Source organism: Triturus cristatus, chromosome 3_1 (assembly GCF_964204655.1).
Source record: "Triturus cristatus chromosome 3_1, aTriCri1.1, whole genome shotgun sequence".
NCBI lineage: Eukaryota > Metazoa > Chordata > Amphibia > Caudata > Salamandridae > Triturus > Triturus cristatus.
The window spans coordinates 299,503,412-299,521,158 of record NC_140583.1 but is presented as its reverse complement, the minus strand read 5'-3'; the positions used below and the strand labels follow the sequence as shown (position 1 = coordinate 299,521,158).

Here is a 17,747-nt window from a genome sequence, read left to right as displayed (position 1 = left end):
TGTCCCACTAGAGCACCCTTCATCAATTCGAAATCCAACCAGGAATGCTTAGTGAATGTATGCAGCATTTACCAGGTTGCTGCTCTACAATGTCTGAGAGGGGCCCGCCAGCAAACAATGCCCCAGATTTAGATATTGCCCTAGAGGAATGGGCACGAACCTTTGATTGTAGAGGCTGACCAGCTTGCTGGTGATAAAAGAATAGCACTAGAGATCCATCTAGATTTGCTCCGTTTGTTTTGTTAAAGGAAAACCTTTTCTGGGTAAGCAGTAAGCTCCAAAAAGCTTGCAGTAAGTATTTTGTTCTGTCTAGATAAAGTCAAGGCAGCGCTTAAAGTCCAAAGAATGCAAGGCTTGTTCAGCTGCCATTTGTGGATTTGGAAAGAAGGATTTTAAGACAAATGGCTCAGTAAGATGAAAGTCTGAAAGGACTAGGTATAAATTTCGGGTTGGTACGAAGGATCACCACCGTTCTTAAATTGAATAAATAGTTCTTGTATTGTGAAATCTTGAAGTTCACTAACTTCTTGCAGACGCAAGAGCAGTTTTCCATGAAAGGAATTTTATGTCTGCTCTATGATTGGCTCAAACGGGTGCTTCCTAAGTTGAGCAAGTAACATGTTGAGTTGCCATGTTGGAGGTGGAGATTTTACAGGAGGAAAAGTTCTGAATAGACCTTTAAGAAACTGTTTTATATCAGTCTGTTTGACCACAAGGAAGAACCTTTAGAATCTTTGAAAACATAAGATTGCAACCAAGTGAACTTTGATCAAAGTATGAGCCAGACCTGAATTCGCTAGATGGAGGAGATATGGTGAGACTTCCTTCGGAGAGGATTTGTGGAGATTCACCTTAGCACATCCACACCAGATGCAGATTCTTTTCAATTTTAAAGAAAGTTGTGTTGGTACTGTCTGCTCTGGCACGAGAATCTCCCTGCGCTCGCGGAATGTTCAGGTCTCAACATTCCTGGAACTCAGGAGCCTCAGTGTGGATTCGGGTGCTGAACTTGTCCCTGGTTTATCGTTAGAAGAGAGGGAAACTGCTTCAGAGGAATCGGCGGCTGCAAGGACAGGAGATTAAGTTCTGTGAACTGATGTTGGAGGCCACGCTGGAGCTATTAGAATTAGCTTGCAAGGTTCGGCTTTCATCTTTTTTAGGAGCTTGGGAAGGAGAGTAATCCGTGGAAAAGCGTAGGCAAATACACTGGACCATGCTATTGAAAACATTCCCTGGAGAACCCTGTTGGGGATGCCAGCTTGTGAAGTGTTGCCATTTGGTGTTGCGGTTTGAGGCAAACCGGTCCATCGTTAGTCTGCCCCACTGAGAAGATTGTTGAGAGCATCTTGGTTCAAATAATTTGTGGTAGGTTGTCTGTAATCTGCTTAATGAATCCGCTATATTTTCCTTTCCTGGAACGTACTCTGCTCAACAAGATTGTGTTGAATTGCCCAGTTCCAAATTCGTTGAGAGTCTCGGGAGAGCTAGAGTTCCTCCTTGTTTGTTTAGTGCATTGTCATAGTATTGCCTGTCCTGACAAGCACTAGAGAGTTTTGTATCCTGTGAAGGAAAGCCTGACGGGCTAGAAAGACTGCTCTTCGTTCCAAGAGATGTGTAGATTCCGCTGAGAAGGTGGCCACTTGCCACTAATCTGAAGTTCCTGCAGGAAGGCTCCCCAACCTTCCAAAGAAGCATCGGTCCTTATCACCAGAGGAGAGGCTTGTGGAAGGAAAGATAAGCCTCAAGACAGATTGTGAGGATGAGTCCACCAAGTTAGAGAGGCGACCATTTGTTGAGTCACTTTGATTATGCCGATGGTCCTGTTTACCTCAACCCACTGAGCGGTCAAGGCTTCCTGAAGAGGACGCATGTGTAGACGGCAATGGGTAATCAGAAGAATACAAGGGGACATTATGGCTAGCAGAGATTTGTACAGGCGCACCAAAAGACTCTTCTTTGTATGCGGCTTGGTAACATCAGGAGTTTTGTCTTTCCTGTTGGATAGGCCCTTTAGCACAGTTTCTAGGATAGCTCCCAGGAATGTTAGACAACAAGAAGGCTGTAGGACCGATATCTCTGGGTTTAAAGGGAGACCAAATTAATTGAAAAGCTGCAAACAGGCTTTGGAAGACTTCTTTGCGACGTTGAAAAAAGGAGCTTTGATGAGCCAGTCGAGATAGGAAAACCTGGTGATTTTGTCTGAGATATGCAGCTACTGGAGTTAGGCACTTTGTAAGAATGCGTGGGGCAGACTTGAGCCCGAAAGGCAAAACTGAATTTATAATGCCTGCCGGCTACAGCAAACCATAGAAATTTGTTGCACAGGTATATGGAAATCAGCGTCTTGAAGTGCCAAGGATACCATGCAGTCGTTCCCATTGAAAAGATGCAAGTCTTCCTGAATGGTGACCCTGTGGAATGCCTGTTTGAGGAATTTTAGATTCTATAAATCTAAGATTGGCATCCACTGGTTTTTCTTCTTGTGCACTAAAAAGAAATGGGAATAGAAGCCTTTTACCCTCTGATGAAAGGGAACACGCTCTATTGCTCCTTTTTGGATCATCGATGTTATGTCAAACTGTAACAGGCACAAATCCTTGAGAGCCAGAAGTTGGTGGCTGTATAAATTCTAGGGAATGGCTGAATTATACTAGTTATAGGACCCAGTGATCCATTGTAATTTACTTCCAGTCTTGGAGATAATGGGATATTTTGTCTCCTACTTTTGGAAGGGGGGGGGGGGGGGGGGGGGGGAATTGCAACTGGCAGGTCATGGGCGTCTTGCAGAATCTGTCATCCAGCCTTCCCTCGTAAGGAAGTTTTATTGTAGGCAGTCGCCGGCTGTTGTCTGAGCTTACTGTGTCCTGTAGTTCTGGCTAGAAGAGGTATAGGAAGGATATCTATACTGCTGGTAACCTCCCCTGTAGGAGGACTGGCTTTTACCCGTGCACCACAAAAAAGTGTTCTTTTGTACTGGAGGGTGCCCAAAGCTTTGGCGATTTCAATTTTTGATTCCCTGAGGAGCTTAGTCGATCTGCTTACTGAATAGTTCGTGCCCATTGTAAGGCATATCAAGAATCTTCGTCTGACCCTCAGGCCCGAATGATGTAGCTTTTAGCCATCCATGGCGCCTTAGGACTGCAGCTCCAGCTAGCTGACGGAAACCAGTAGGCAATGTCCATCGCACAGTCACTCTGAAGCGGAGAGTTTGCCCTACAGAAAAAGAAAAAAAAAAAAAACACAAAAAAAAACAAAAAACTTTCCTTGCCTCCTCCTTGATGTCTTGTGGGAGATAGTGGCGGTAAGGAGCGATGTCTGAACACATCTGTTCTAGCATCCAAGTAGCCCTAAGGAATTGGACGCTCTGACTGTTAACGCCGACATAGTGGAAAAACATTTGCCAGTGTTATCTAGCCTCTTACCTTCCTTAACTGGGGGTGCTGATAGCGGAGCCAATGGGCTCTTTGACCTGCGTTGAGCCGCCTGGACAATCACAGAATCAGATCTGGGGCGACATACGAGGAAGGCACGTCGTCAGGAGCTTTGTATATTTTTGGCGAGCCTTGGTAAGACTGGAACTGTGCCAGGGTCTCATCCTAATGCCCTGATCTTAAATAGTCTATAATGGGCATATACTGGACCCATTTTTTTTTAAAAGGTTCCTTGAAAATCATAAAGGAGTCTTGTTGGCGAGTAGGAATTTGAAGCTCGAAACGTTTGGCTGCCCTTTCCAAGAGATTATGAAATCCTCCAATATCCTCTAGGGAGAGTCTACTTGAGGCAGAGAAGGAGACACTGGTGGTGGGATAATGTAATCGTCCCATTCGTCTGGACTTGATTGTGTATCCTGGATTTCCCCTACTTGTTGCTCTTCATCTTCGTCGGTAGATAGGAGCTGCACTGACATTTGATTTAGGAAGGGGTGGAGTCCGAACTTGCACCACAGGATGTGGAAAAAGCGCTGGTGCAGGAGACTGTGCGGACGTAGGTAACCTCTTTTGTAGTCAGACAGCATAAATTGTAGGTCAGTTATCAGAGCGGAAGGAAGACAAACCATCTCTGGCTGTTGACGTCGTTGGACAGGGTAGTACAAATGTTAATCATAGAACTGATCATCAGACTCTTCTTGGTATTAAACATTCAACTCCGAGGGGCTTTGTGCAGCCCCAAACAAGCAGTCTTCCTTAGAGTCATCATCTAAAGGATGAGTTGGTAATAAGGCTTGAACCGTACTAGGAGAAGTTAATTAGGGTGTCAATCTTTTAAATTTTTGCTGGGAAATTGTTGCTATGGATTTTGGTGTCCTTGCCGAAGTAGTCATCGGTACACAGACTGTCGTCGAGGAACCGTCAGGCATTGATGTCCCAGACGTAACTGGCGTAGACAGTCCTCGTCTAGTCTGTCAACAATGCAATAGGAGAAAGAGGGTTGTCGACGTAGGCAACAGTCGAAGCACTCATCTTAGCTGGACTGGTAGTAGTCGCAATCTTAGTTGACGCAGACCGATTATACATGGTCGACGAAAAAGGAGTTTGACTAGTCAACGAAACAGATGCAGACGAGACAGGCGACGGTTGTCAGACATCGTCACTCACTCAGACAGTAAGTCAACGTACCGCCGATGAGCTGTCCGTCGACAATAAGGTAATGTTTTTTAAAAGCAGGTTTCACCTTCACTGAAGTGGATTTCTGAACGGATTTTTTTGCAGAAATCAAACTCTAAAGTGAAGGAGATGACCTGGATGGCAGATCTTGCTTCTTAGTAGCCTCTGAAGACATTAATGCATCTTCGTTGGAGGTTGCTGTGACGAATGACATCCCAAGGTCTTGAGGAGTCTTTGAGGAACCTTCACTCTCCTCAGAAGATACAGGGTCCTCCCAGTCTTAAGCCTCTGCAGTCATATCAATAGCCTCCCCTCACGGTCCTTCAAAGTCTTTGAAGAAAAAGTGCAACATAACTTGGAATCCTTTGGTTTGTGATCAGGATCAAGGCAGTCTTTGAGGGACAATGATGACTAGTCTTCCTGCAGGCACCACAAGGCCTAAAAAGGCCTTTAGTTGTGACATGAAAATTCGAGAACTTCACTCAGACAATGGAATTAAAGATGAAAAATACCTTGAATGCAAGAAGAAAAAAAATATAATCTGTAGACAAGGGAAACTGGAAGATAAGATGAAAAAATTGAGCAGAGCCTATATGTAAGGCTTATGTAGATTACAAAATGTATTCATTACTGCTTTTTATTCAGATTCAAGCATGTGAATCTATGAAAGCCTAATACTGGATAAGAAATGACTTACCTGTAACTGCAGTTATCCAGTATTGGTATACTTCAGATTCACATGCAACCCCACCCACCTCCCTTGGAAGGGCTCACTCAATACTCAGTTATATCTCTGGATATGCACAGTGCTTATGAAAATCTGAAGCAGTGGAGCTCCTTCCAGGAAGGTTGAGTGAGGTCAGCTGATTGTTCACTTAAGTTTGATTTTTTTTTTGTTGTTTTTATTTTAAATAAGGACTTCGAAGGTAACCGGCCTAAGGTCTTATATTCAGGAACATATCTTTTGTCTAATGTAACATTACATTTATAAAATTTCCCGGGACTCCCATCTAGACGACGGGGAATGATTCAAGTATGTGAATCTATGAAAGATATCCTAATACTGGATAACAAAAGGTTTACATTACAGTAACAAAAGGATATCCAAGCAATACTTGGAACACAAATTACAACTTTTGACATCGATTAGTCACAGAAAGCCCAAAAATGATACACTGGGTAGAGATGGTTTCCATGGATTTGAAGTCGTTTTTGGCAGGTAAGACCATACTCATGCAAAAACTTGATCTAAGGAACCACATAGAAGAGTGTCAAACCACATGCATGGCCTTGTTAGCAGTTTCCCTTGTAGAGAGCCTTTTGAATCAAGACATACAAAAGGGATTAGACGGGTGATTAATATCTAGGAATTAACCAACATGGTACAACTACTTAGAAAGTCAAAAATCTACTATTCTCAAACAATGATCCACCAAAATGTGTTTACTGCAAGAAGGGCAGTTATGAAGCAAGCTCGATAATGTTTTTCCATATAGTAAGTTCAAACTGATGGGAATAGGTAGGCAAAACTGGATATTCCATCTGCATAAGCATCTTAAGGTTTGTAATCTGGGAATTTTCTCCCCCCCATACAAAAGGGAGATTGACAACTTTTGAAATCCTGGGTTAGCAGAAGCCAGACTACTGGGCAACATCTAGGACTTAATGATAAATAAAGCTCTTACAACACAATTTATGCAATTCCTCTAAATATGCTTGCAGCCAACCCAAGAAGAAAGAAGCTTGGAAGAGTGAAACTAGACAGATTCCCCTCTCCAGAATTACTTCTGCATTATCTTCAAAGCCAAACATCTTAGCCAATAATCTAAACAGCAACCACATATGCGGACATCTACAAAATGTATGTCAAACCTGGGGGTTTAAATACACAAAAGCTAGAGACAAAACACTAAAAATTGTAGGCTAGAACCTCATTAATAGAGAATGTTTTCTTGTCCAGCTCCCCACCTTACCATCTAGCCCCACCCCGAGATTTCAGGCACACAACAGTTCATTACAGATTTGTTCTACCAGGCAATGGCACCACAGCTCCCCAGGCCATAGTCATTGTATATGCTGCAGCTATTCTAGGACAAACTATCATTCACAGCCTTGAAAGTGCCAAGTTGAGTGTATTTGGAGTTCTAGTGGACTAGCAAACTGCAAAGTCACATATGCCAGCACTAACAAATGAAATCGGTCAACATAATGAAATCTATGTAGCTTTGTGCAAAAGAATGTGAAAACAATACATTTTCCAGCTAAGGGAAGGCCAAATTTAGATATCTTAACAGTGAAAGTGACTATGCCAGCCGAGATACAGCCTCTTAAAACTGGCTCCTCCCAAATAAGCTATGCTCAGCTTTGTGGGTCAGTAAAATTCCTCCTACAGCATACACTGCCTCATCAGCACCATCATCTTAACCCCCACCTCTGGAAACACATCATGCACTAATTAGGGTCACTCAGAAGCAGTAGCACATAACCTTCACACAGCACGGACCTCAAAGAAAAGGACTACCTGCCCCCTCAGAACACAAACACACACAAGTGGGAATTAGATTACCTGCGCACGCCTTCATGGTTCTCAATTTTGCTGATGATTTTGATATTCTTTCCTTTCTCCCCAAGTACATTCCTGACTGCCTGGACATCTGCAGCTTTGCGAATAAAAGATGCGAACACCATGTCCACATCCTGTGCAACACCAAATTGCAAGTCCTGTATGTCCTTCTCAGAAACAGCAGGAAGGTCCACAGCTGCACCAGGTAGGTTCACCCCCTTCTTGCTACCCAAAGATCCTCCATTCTCCACTTCAGTGAGGACATAATCAGCACCTAAAATAAAAAGTCAAAAAGCACTTTAACAAAGGCCCGGCTTGCCAATCAGCAAACATAACTACCTTTTGGCCTCCTTCCCACAGTCAGTCAAATATGGTTTAGTTGGAACAGTAGTGGCAAAGTTACCTGGCCCTCTGATAGCATAGAACTGTTCAGATGCATATTGTCCCTCCAGTAGAAGGAACCCATAGGCATGCAGGCAGGGTACCTGGTATTGGTGAGTACAGCAAGCCCTCCAAACCCACCCCACATCCATCATCATTCACCTTTTCCACTAATCTTCTCCAAGGGGCTTGTCCCAACATTAAACACCCACCCCAAGTAAGAAAGCGGATCCCAAGGCTTAAAAAAAGAATCTAACTCAAACACTAGTGTAAATAAAGCTTTCACCTATTCCACAGATGTTTTAGGTCAAGGCAACATAATCATAGCAAACACAAGGAGATGGACGGAGCGCTGAAACTTTTCAGACTCACCCCCAGTGACAGATCTGGGTTGAATCAGTCATCATTCTTTTAGCTCACTTCGCCACCTCAGTTCAGACCCAGCTATATGCAAATCAGTCTTGACCCTGTGCCTCATGGGAACAGTCCAGCCTGAACTGCCAAGCCAGGTCAGCCCTGAACTGGAAACAAGCATCCTGGGACTGGTTTCGGGGTTCCTTGCTCACTTTGCCACTGGATTCAAGCTAGCCTGGCTGATGAGGGGTGTTACCCCGAAACTGGTCCCTGGATGCTGGTTTACAGTCCAGGGATGACCTGGCTTGGCAGTTCAGGCTGGACTGTTCCCCATGAGGTACAGGGTCAAGCCCGATTTGCATATAGCTGGGTCTGAACTGAGGTGGCGAAGTGAGCTAAAGAACGATGATGGACCCAACCCAGATCTGTGACTGAGGGAGTGTCTGAGTTTCAGCGCACTGTCCCATCACCTTGTGTTCACATAATCATGCCAATGTTTGTCCTCTGTTCAACAAACTAATGTTACCATACACAGAAAAGTTGTACACACGATACTCATTCTACATAACAAAACTAGTCATGCCTCAAGATTTCAATGCAGAGAATAGAATCCAAAAATGGCAGAAACAATAAGTCAAAAGCTGGTATTCAATTTACAAATCAAACACTTACCTCTGAAAGTACACTTTGTCAGTTATCTCCACTACTCAAGACCATTACAGTAAGCAGACGGACTTAAACAGGATTTGTGGCCTACACCATGCCCCATTTGTAAATTATATTCAAACTGTCAACAGTTGCAGCCAAGAACGGACCACAGTACTGACATGAGCACCCAGGGGTGATGTACAAATTTGAAGGTTTAGAAACTATTCTCTACGTGATAACAATCCCAACATTCCTTTTGCTTTTTCCAAATACAGGTCCTACCTTTTACGCCTTGATTTTCAATACAATCACTGCCAAGACAGTGTTTTGTTGGGACTTCAATTCCTGTGTTCCAACAGCCTGGACATTGTACATGGATGAACTGAAACCTTGCTGCCAACTCCCATGCTACTCAATTTTATTTCCAAAATTGTACCTCATTTATTAGCTTAACAAAAGAAAGCAAAAAGTGGCTCAGAAGGGGGGGGGGGCAGGGAAATGAAGTTTAACAGACCGTTGGCAACCCCACTATGTACGTTCGGTAATATTTGAAAAGTAGTTATTCCAATAAAAGGCTTGATCCTTTCAAAACCACGATCTAGAAATGTATGAAAACCTTTCCTTTTAGCTACTTCTATGCAGTTAATTTCACTCTGCTTTCACTTTTTAAAACAGATAGTGGCCTTGTTACGTCACGATGCAGAACTGCTCCTCGCAGAGACTGAACATTCTAAACTGGCATCATGTATGCTCCTGGAATAAAGTAACTCAAACCTTTGGGTAACATAGTGAAAGAGCTCCCAACATGATTGGCAATAACCTGATCTCCACATAGTAAAATACAACCCCGATTACGAATCCCACTGAACAGCAGCCCAATATTATAGAAGAGTAAAATTCTCACATACCAACTTCCTTCACCAACAATGAGATGAGGCCATCATCTACGTAGATTTTGCTACCAGGCTCCACGACCTTGGGTAGATTCTTGTAGTCCAACCAAAGAACTTGGTCATCACATTTTTCCTTGTAGGCATCATCTAGAGTTATTTTGAGCGGAGCTCCCTTCTTCAACTCTACCTCTGCTGTGCCACTCTGAAAAAGACAGGATAGGTGAGGTTTCTGAGCCACTGACAAAAATGCTCGCAGGACAGACTTTAATAGATACTTACTCCCTTTATAAGCCCAGTGCGTATCTCTGGACCTTTAGTGTCAAGTGCGACGGCCACTGGACGGTAGAGAATGGGGTTTGAAGCAAAGCTTTCTGTAGCCTCCCGTACATTCTTAATTGTGCCTGCATGGTACTGTTGGGAAACAAAGATGCCGGGGGAGGGGGACACAAGTACGAAGAAATTTAGCAGAGAAACTCGGACACTGCAAATCAACATGTCATCACTCCGCACATAAAGCAACAGTCAGCATGGGCACAGAGTTCACAGATGATAGACTTCCTGATCGGAATAGAAGGCAACACCCAAGTAGCCTAAAGAGCATGAGGAAAGCATAAGTATTTGATTGGGTGGGAGGCTAGAAGAGGGGAGACTGAAGCAGTGTTTAGTCTAATTCTGAAAATAAACTTCATAAAAAACAATCTAGGAAAGAAAAAGGACAAGAGAAGTGAGAACCCTCTCTAGCTCAATTAGACCTAGTAAGCAGCCTCACTTCACACCAGCTGTGGCGTGCGAACTTAGAGCAATTTGTGAATCTAAAGCTTGGTCCGATCCTCTTTTCACCAAATTAATGCATGAAATGACACTACATTGATTAAATCATTTGCAGTATAGATTTTAGCAGAAAAGATTCGTAATGAAATTAGATTTTGGATGTCATTCATAATCATACCTACAGATGCTCTGCATCTATGGACTTTACCTTTGCCTGCACTTCTGTGCAAGTCAAGTGTAGAAGCAGCACCTGGTCACCATCAGACCAGTAACACTGCTGGTACAAATTACTCCGTTAACCTGTGGGCAGCTTCACAGTACATCGTTGCTTGGGAGCCACCCAGTTACCTTGAAGAAACACTTCCCTGCATCAATGGAACACCCACCACTGCATGCAAATAGTTTCCCTAAAAAAGCAGACATCTGTGCGCGGTCAAGATAATAAACCTGCCTTTGGAGATACTATGGAAAAGCTGAAGTTGTTTGCAGGTGAACGATACCAGAATCAGACACTGGGATCGGGAGGTAGGGTTCAAAGAGATACATGCATTGTGATGTCCAGATTCCTGCATAACCCCCAACCCATGTCTCACAATCTAGGCCTAAAGAGGTGTATTGGGAAGATGAGCGTTTGAGACACCAAGTGCACTGAAATGGACGGACGAGAAAGGGGCTCACTGTTGGGAAAGCAGTTTGACAAAGACCCGTCAAACTCTGCTGTCTTAGCTTTAAAGTAATTTGTGGTTTAAATAGATGGACTCTAGCTCACCAATTGCATGTTTTATTCCCATCTCTTAAACTTCACATTCTTACAAAAATTGAATTCATTCCATCCACCATTCAAATTCCTTGAACCTTATGAACCAATTTGTCATTTGTGATTAAGGAATGCCAAGCCAATGCCACATAAAGTGGTGGATGTGGCACTTATGGCACTTCCAACCATAAACCTCTACGCACCATCAAGGACCTGAAGAAGGTAGACATTACACGCAAGCAGCAGATAGAGACTAGCCAACTCTATCCTGCATTTAGAAGGACAAACCTGGTATCGCGCTCAGTGGTTAGTGCAGAGGCCAGGGCACAGCAAATTCAGTTCTCTGTACAGACCTGAAGTTACCTACACATCTTCGGAGCTCTGAGTCAAGAAAAAAGTCGAACTGCCACTAAGTAATGGAGGTAAAATGATCTGCCTCGTCTGGTGGTAGTTTGGGGTTATACAGGCTATAAAAGCAGTGTAAACCGGTTCTTTTATCTAAGTATTACGCACGTATTTATTAGTACAAAGTTGATTAAAACCATTACATAGGTCTCAACTAAGTCAATGCACATTTTTGAACAAAGCAAACACATTTAAAATACTGAAATGACTGACTATTTAAGAGTCTTATACATATTTAACAATGTATTTACTTTGTCATGAGTCTGCCTTGTCTAATGTACTTAGTTTGGCTCCGTTATTGTAGGGGGGAAATTGTATGAAATTCTAGGGGCAGCTTCGAATTCACTTAAAGGGCAAGGGGAATTTCGAAACCGGTCTATTACACACCACAGTCCCAATCAGTTTGTTTTTTTCCACATAGCTTGGATGCGAAACCGCTTGGGACACAAGGGCTATTGTAATGGAACAGTTTCAGCACAAAGCATTGTTGAAGTTAACTGCAGTATGCACCTGACGTTAGGCTCAAATGGCAAATGTATTCATACTGGATGTGCTTTCCCTGCCAAGCAGTAATAACTCTCCAAAACGCTTACAGAGAAACCTTCAGGAAAGATCTTCAGACTAGTACCCAATAGTATTAGACTGAAAACCAGAAATACAGTGCACCCAAAGTTGCCAAACAACTCCAAACTATATGCTGTACAGAAACTCAAGCAAAGATTAAGGCACGATAGCATACCCATTACATTTTATGCAGTACCTTCGTGAGACATAACCCTCAGAAGTATGGCAAATGCATATAGATGCAGACAGACAAGATTCAGGAGAGACTCGAGGAACATAATGGCTTAATTTTAAGCGTCTTCAGCGTAAAACCTCCTCAGCTTTAATGCAAGTCAATGGGAAAGTCTATTTCCCCGATTTGGTTTTCAAAAATGATCGAATTGTTAGCAAGTATGAATACAAGATGGTGCACTCAAGTCCTCACACTCATTTTACCAATACCAGACATGTAGCAAGAGCCATCTGAAAAGTTTATTCCTGCACACCACAGCAGCCTTCCACTGTAATTTCGTGCAAGGTTAGAGAAGGACACCTCCCTCAGCAGACGGTCTATTAATAGTTCAGAGCCACTGTGGATTCAGTTTCAGTGACCTTTTGCTAAAGGTCGAGAGAAACATCAAAAGCCAGGCAATGCACCAGCCAGACACTCACTGTAAAGTCAATATGACAACTCTAATGGATGGAGACCGGGCTGCAGAATATGCAGAAGGGGCAGGACGCAGATTCACAGCAAGTGTACAAGCAGTGTTACAAGGACTGGATTAAGTGCAAGCGTCAAAGCTACACGAGCCGAGACCTCACCAGTATCTTACTCCGAGATGGTCTTTTAGCTCCTCCCTCTTGCTTCAGTGACATCACTTCATCACGACTGAACTTAATATTTCGCAATCCACTGCTCCGGTCAGAACAGTCCTTACTAAAATCTCTTTACGTAGCCAGTTTACTTACCTGCCATTGGCCACTTGACTGGTTTGGCCGTGGCGCTCACACATACTGCATTAGCTCCCCTCCTACTACAGGCCCTGAACGGAACAGCAGAATGCAACCACAACCTAGACACCCACTGCAATGACTGGAAACTACATAATAGTCACCATCTCCACCTGCCTGCCATTAGACGAAAGCAGGGTTACAACTAGTCCAACTTAGGTAGAGTAAGTTGTGCAATAGAAGCAACCGGGGGTAATGGCAGTTGGACAGAACGGCCATATATAATGCCGTGTATCGAAGAGCAACATCATGGCCTTGCTTACCACAGGGCATTTACTCTAAAGACATTAGCACTATAAAGCTACGCTCTTATTCACGCTAGTCAATGCGCATAGTACAATTATTGCTTAGCAACCCCTGGAGAGACCCTCTCCCACTTCAATATAAATAGTTAGTCTCCCCCCCCCCCCCCCCAACGTCGCCCCAACCCCATGCTTTCCCTCCCATAATACCCTAGAAATCCTACAACACTGCCACTACCCCACATTTCCTGGCTGTTGACCATTCACTACTTGCCATATGAACTCTAGAGATCTGCCATTACCATATGTTTCCCATCTCTCCTCCTCACACTATCCTTATAGCATGGTACGGCCTAATTAACTCAAGAGCCCTTTAACTACCTGCAATTGAAACCAAAACGAGATGGCGAGACAAGTCCCCTCTTCACTATTGGTCCTATGAAACCATAGAGGAGTACCACTGCCTCCACTCATGGCCTTCGATGCCGTAGACTTCTGCCAGGTCTTCATCTGGTAGTCTGCTTCACTCATTGTCCAAATGAATACGCATCTCCCCCACACCCTTCCTCACATTAAACTGCACAGCACTGACTGCCTCACCTAACCAACTGCTCCTTCACCACTTGCCCCATGAACATCAGAGCAACACCATAGCCTCGTATCATACATCTCTCCCCAGCTCTGTCCCTATGATCTCTAGAATACAATTATCAAGCCTCCCAAGAGCTTTTCATTTTTCAATACCCTATTAACCCTTCAGCCAATACCTCATTTTGAAGACCACCTGCTAAAGACTGACCGACTCTAGCACTCTACCATTTAAACGCATCTTCTCCCAAATCACTCCTTACAATCACCATAGTCTCCTACAGCACTTCAATCGTTTCACAACCCAATCAGCACTACAAAAGCCTCACCCATTACTACTACTGGCACTGCAAACTCTAAAAACCTTCCACTACCTTTTCGTCCAGGTGCTCCACATCAAAAACATGAGCCAAAGCTGGAAGTCTGCTTTCCACTCACTGTCTAAAGAATGCCAAAGCACTGCCAACACCTCAAATTTACCAGAGTTTTCACCCAATACTTTACCCCTGGAACCATAAAGCTCCACCATGTCCCAATTTATACCTCATGGGTTCCGTGGGAGAAATTGAGACGAGCCACGTTCATGCCAGATTTTATCATCTCTTTTAGGGTCTCTACAGCACAGGATGCAGGGCCTGCAAGAAGTGAAAAAAGCATCAGCTTGCAAAAAACTACCAAAAAGCATTGGCCAGGGCCACCGCCAAGGTTCTTACGTCATTGAAGCAGGCATTAGCACCATAACCAAAATGGAACGTACCAATAGTACAGATAATTCCAGTATTCCTTGCCACAATTGGCTCAGAGTCGATGTCCAGGCGGCACATGTGTTCTAGGAAGGTGTCGGCCATGGCAGCATGGAGTTGCTGTGTTTGGATGAAGGCACTTCCTGCCTCCGAAGAGTGGTGCTTCGACATGGTTGCCTCGGATATTCACCTAGCAAGAAAAAGATCAGAATTAAGACAGACCAAAACCAAAAATGGACACCGGCAAGGTAAACTTTAGAAGAAAGAAAAAACAAAAGACAAGCATGAACAGAACTAGCAAAGCTACCAGGCAACCGAGGCTCTGCAGTCAATTCTGACAAGATCTTAGTTGAGAAGCTGATCCTCAAAACTTACTAAACTTGGGACATGTAGACAGTAAAATGTGAATCTTTCGGACTAGAATCACAGTCTGCATATCTCCCAAGTCAATGTAGAATAGTACAAATCCCCACAACCTGCTTTTGTGGATGCCTGTACAATACCTAAACAAGGTGCTACAATCAGGCCTCGATTGCCCCTGTATCTAATAAGTTATATGAAAGTGGGAATAAAACAGTTATGGATATATAAATGGACACTGACCATGCAGTCACTTGTACACATCGGATATGGTCAATTACTCTTATACTGCAGGACAACATAACTGACCAGGCTGTCAGATAATCCGCATATTTATTCTTCCATACATTATGCATTTGCACCCCCTTCGGAGTCACCCACTTGCAGACATTCAACGATGCCACAGAAAACTGAGCCATGCTATAGCGAGGAGTCTTTTAGCCAAAACTAGTCCCAGAATGACACATTTTCTACTTCATCACCGTAACCAATTCCAGTACTACTTGTTGGATCTCCAATGGGATATTCCAACCTGTAGCCACCTTAAGCCAAGCAATAATGATCTGCCAGTAAGGTCAGGACCACATAACATGGAGAAAGTCAGTTGATACAGCCCTGCAACGTGCGCAGCCATCCGGGAAGGCATCATATATAGCATGCAGCGTACGTGGAGTGAGATGAGATTTACAAAATTATATTGATGGGCTTGAAACGCACATTGGAGCCAACTCTCCAGACTAACTCATGGACTTCCACCCACTCCCTGGTTGACAAGGGTTCCTCTAAGTGTCCCATTTGGTTTGTTTACTGAGCTACACTCACGTCATCTCAAAGAGCCAGATACAGATAGGATATCAGACTGCCATATGCTATCCCCAGCAGGACTGGACCTAGCTAGCTAATCAGGAAAAGACCGCCATACCTCCCTAGCTGTACTGGAGATTTAATATATTAAAAGATATTGCCCAGTTCCTAGAGAAATAAGCAATTGCCTCCTCCCGTGTAATAAAGTACTGCTCCGAGATCCCCCAGAAGATTACATCCTGCAATGCAAGGTCTCAGCTAGTAGTTCCATGGCAACCACAAACAAGGTGACCGGGGGCATCCCAGACAGTGCCCCTATGCAGACAAAAAAGGATTGAAGCCCACTCCTCCTGACCGCACCCTAGCATAGAGCGCAGAGTCAAGAAAACGGAACCACATGATAAAGTCAGGGCCCAGCCCTATTTTCCAAAGCACCTGCAACAAATAAGACTTATTTACACAGTCGAAGGCTTGCTTTCTATCAAGAAGCACCAGGGCAAAATCCTCCTTAAAGAGCTGTAGAGCATAACAGACATGGGTCAGTGGCTGTAGATTATGAATCGTACTACATCCCAACTGATCTGAATGGATGAGGCAGAACAAGAGGGAGAAGACACTGCCAGTGCACTTGGAATCTACATATCTGTAGTGAGGTGCAATATCGGTCTACACAAGGAAGCAGAAGTAGGGTCTTTGCCCTGTTTGGTATCATGACCACAAGATCCTCTCGCATAGAGGCTGGCAAAGAACCAGTATCCAGAGCTTCATTGTAAACCTCCAGCAGCCCATCAGCTATTGTTTCTGCAAACTAATGATAAAATTCCACTGGCAATCTTTCACTACCCTGGGTTTTTGCGGGTTTCAAGTATCGGATCACCATAAAATCTTGCATTTAGTCTGGTCGTAGAACGTTCCTTCCATGTATACTTAACCAAGATGGGCTTGAGACACTCAGTTAATTGTGTATTGCGTATATACTAGTTACCCTGTATCTGTACACAGTTGGAGTACAGAGGTCTCAGGCACCTCATGCCGGAGCAATTATGCCAGAGCACAAGTTCTATATTCTTCCATGTGTAGTCGCTGCCGGGAAGCAGTATAGGTACACTTCTCCAAACTTCAAATAGTGCTTCTCGTGTTTTACACCACTCAGGCAAACTATAAGGGGGGGGGGGGGGGCAGAGGGAAGCATCTCCAATTCACCCAGTTTACATTCTTGAAAATGTCCTGTTCCAGTTGTCGACAGACCCCGTATGATTTTTCTTTTTTTTATACACCATGCTTCCCCTACACTTTAATACGACCTTCATAGCCTCTGTCAAGCGCCCGCCTTGGAGCAGAGCCCCAATAATCCTCAAAGTAGCGTATTAATGAACCTGAGCCAGTTGCTGCGAATGGGGGAAATCAATCAGGACCTCTGCACTAAATCATAGGAGTATCGCCAGTCGCTCAGGCATGCCACGGAAACTCTAGATTGTCTGGTTGGTGCTGTTGACTCTCACCAGATACCTTTCAGATTACTTGCCAGTGTTTTCAGAGACTAAAATACTAAGCGGCCAAATGTACCAGTCGCTAAGACAGGAAAACTGCCGCTGCTTAAGGTGTATGGCGTGAGCGACATCATAGGCGCAGGCAGTCTATCATATCCCAAAGTGCCCCAATCAGTTGGGCTTTTGTGCAGGCTCCGGTAGGCTCTCGAGCTAACATCCCATCCAACACACAATTAAAGTCCCCTGCCAATACTACAGTTGGAAGCATATAGGGAGCTGCCGCCGCCGCCAACCCGGCAAAGAAGTTTGGACAATCTGAACTGGGAGCATTAACATTAATGAAACACTTCCTGACCCTCCAGCATACCATGAAATATGACATATCACCCTTCCAGAGCCACTACATGATTCAAGGGTCTAAAACGAGAGACACTGGAAGCAAGCCAAATAAGTGTTCGCTGTGCATATCATGCGTAGGAAGTAGCATAAATGTGCTGCTCCACCGTTTCTGCTGGCAGTGGGTTTCAATCACCCCAGACATTAATTTCCTGTAGGAATGCCACAGCGACCCTGTGCCGCTAGAAATAAGC

At 44.0% G+C, this 17,747-nt stretch overlaps 1 protein-coding gene across 7 annotated transcripts in view; it reads right to left on the bottom strand.

Annotated features, from left to right (window-relative positions):
* The window catches only part of PKM (pyruvate kinase M1/2), a 106,068-nt gene that overhangs the window by 61,745 nt on the left and 26,576 nt on the right, over positions 1-17,747 (bottom strand). For all 7 annotated transcript variants that reach the window (XR_014978796.1, XM_085643952.1, XM_085643954.1 and 4 more), the window contains exons 2-6: positions 14,518-14,693; positions 14,304-14,395; positions 9,723-9,854; positions 9,459-9,645; positions 7,171-7,441 (exon numbers count right to left, since the gene is read on the bottom strand). Coding sequence is in view for 6 of the 7 variants with exons in the window: in XM_085643952.1 (XP_085500078.1) it covers positions 7,171-7,441; positions 9,459-9,645; positions 9,723-9,854; positions 14,304-14,395; positions 14,518-14,674 (839 nt within the window). In the remaining variant the exon portion in view is untranslated. The remainder of the gene's footprint in view (positions 1-7,170; positions 7,442-9,458; positions 9,646-9,722; positions 9,855-14,303; positions 14,396-14,517; positions 14,694-17,747) is intronic.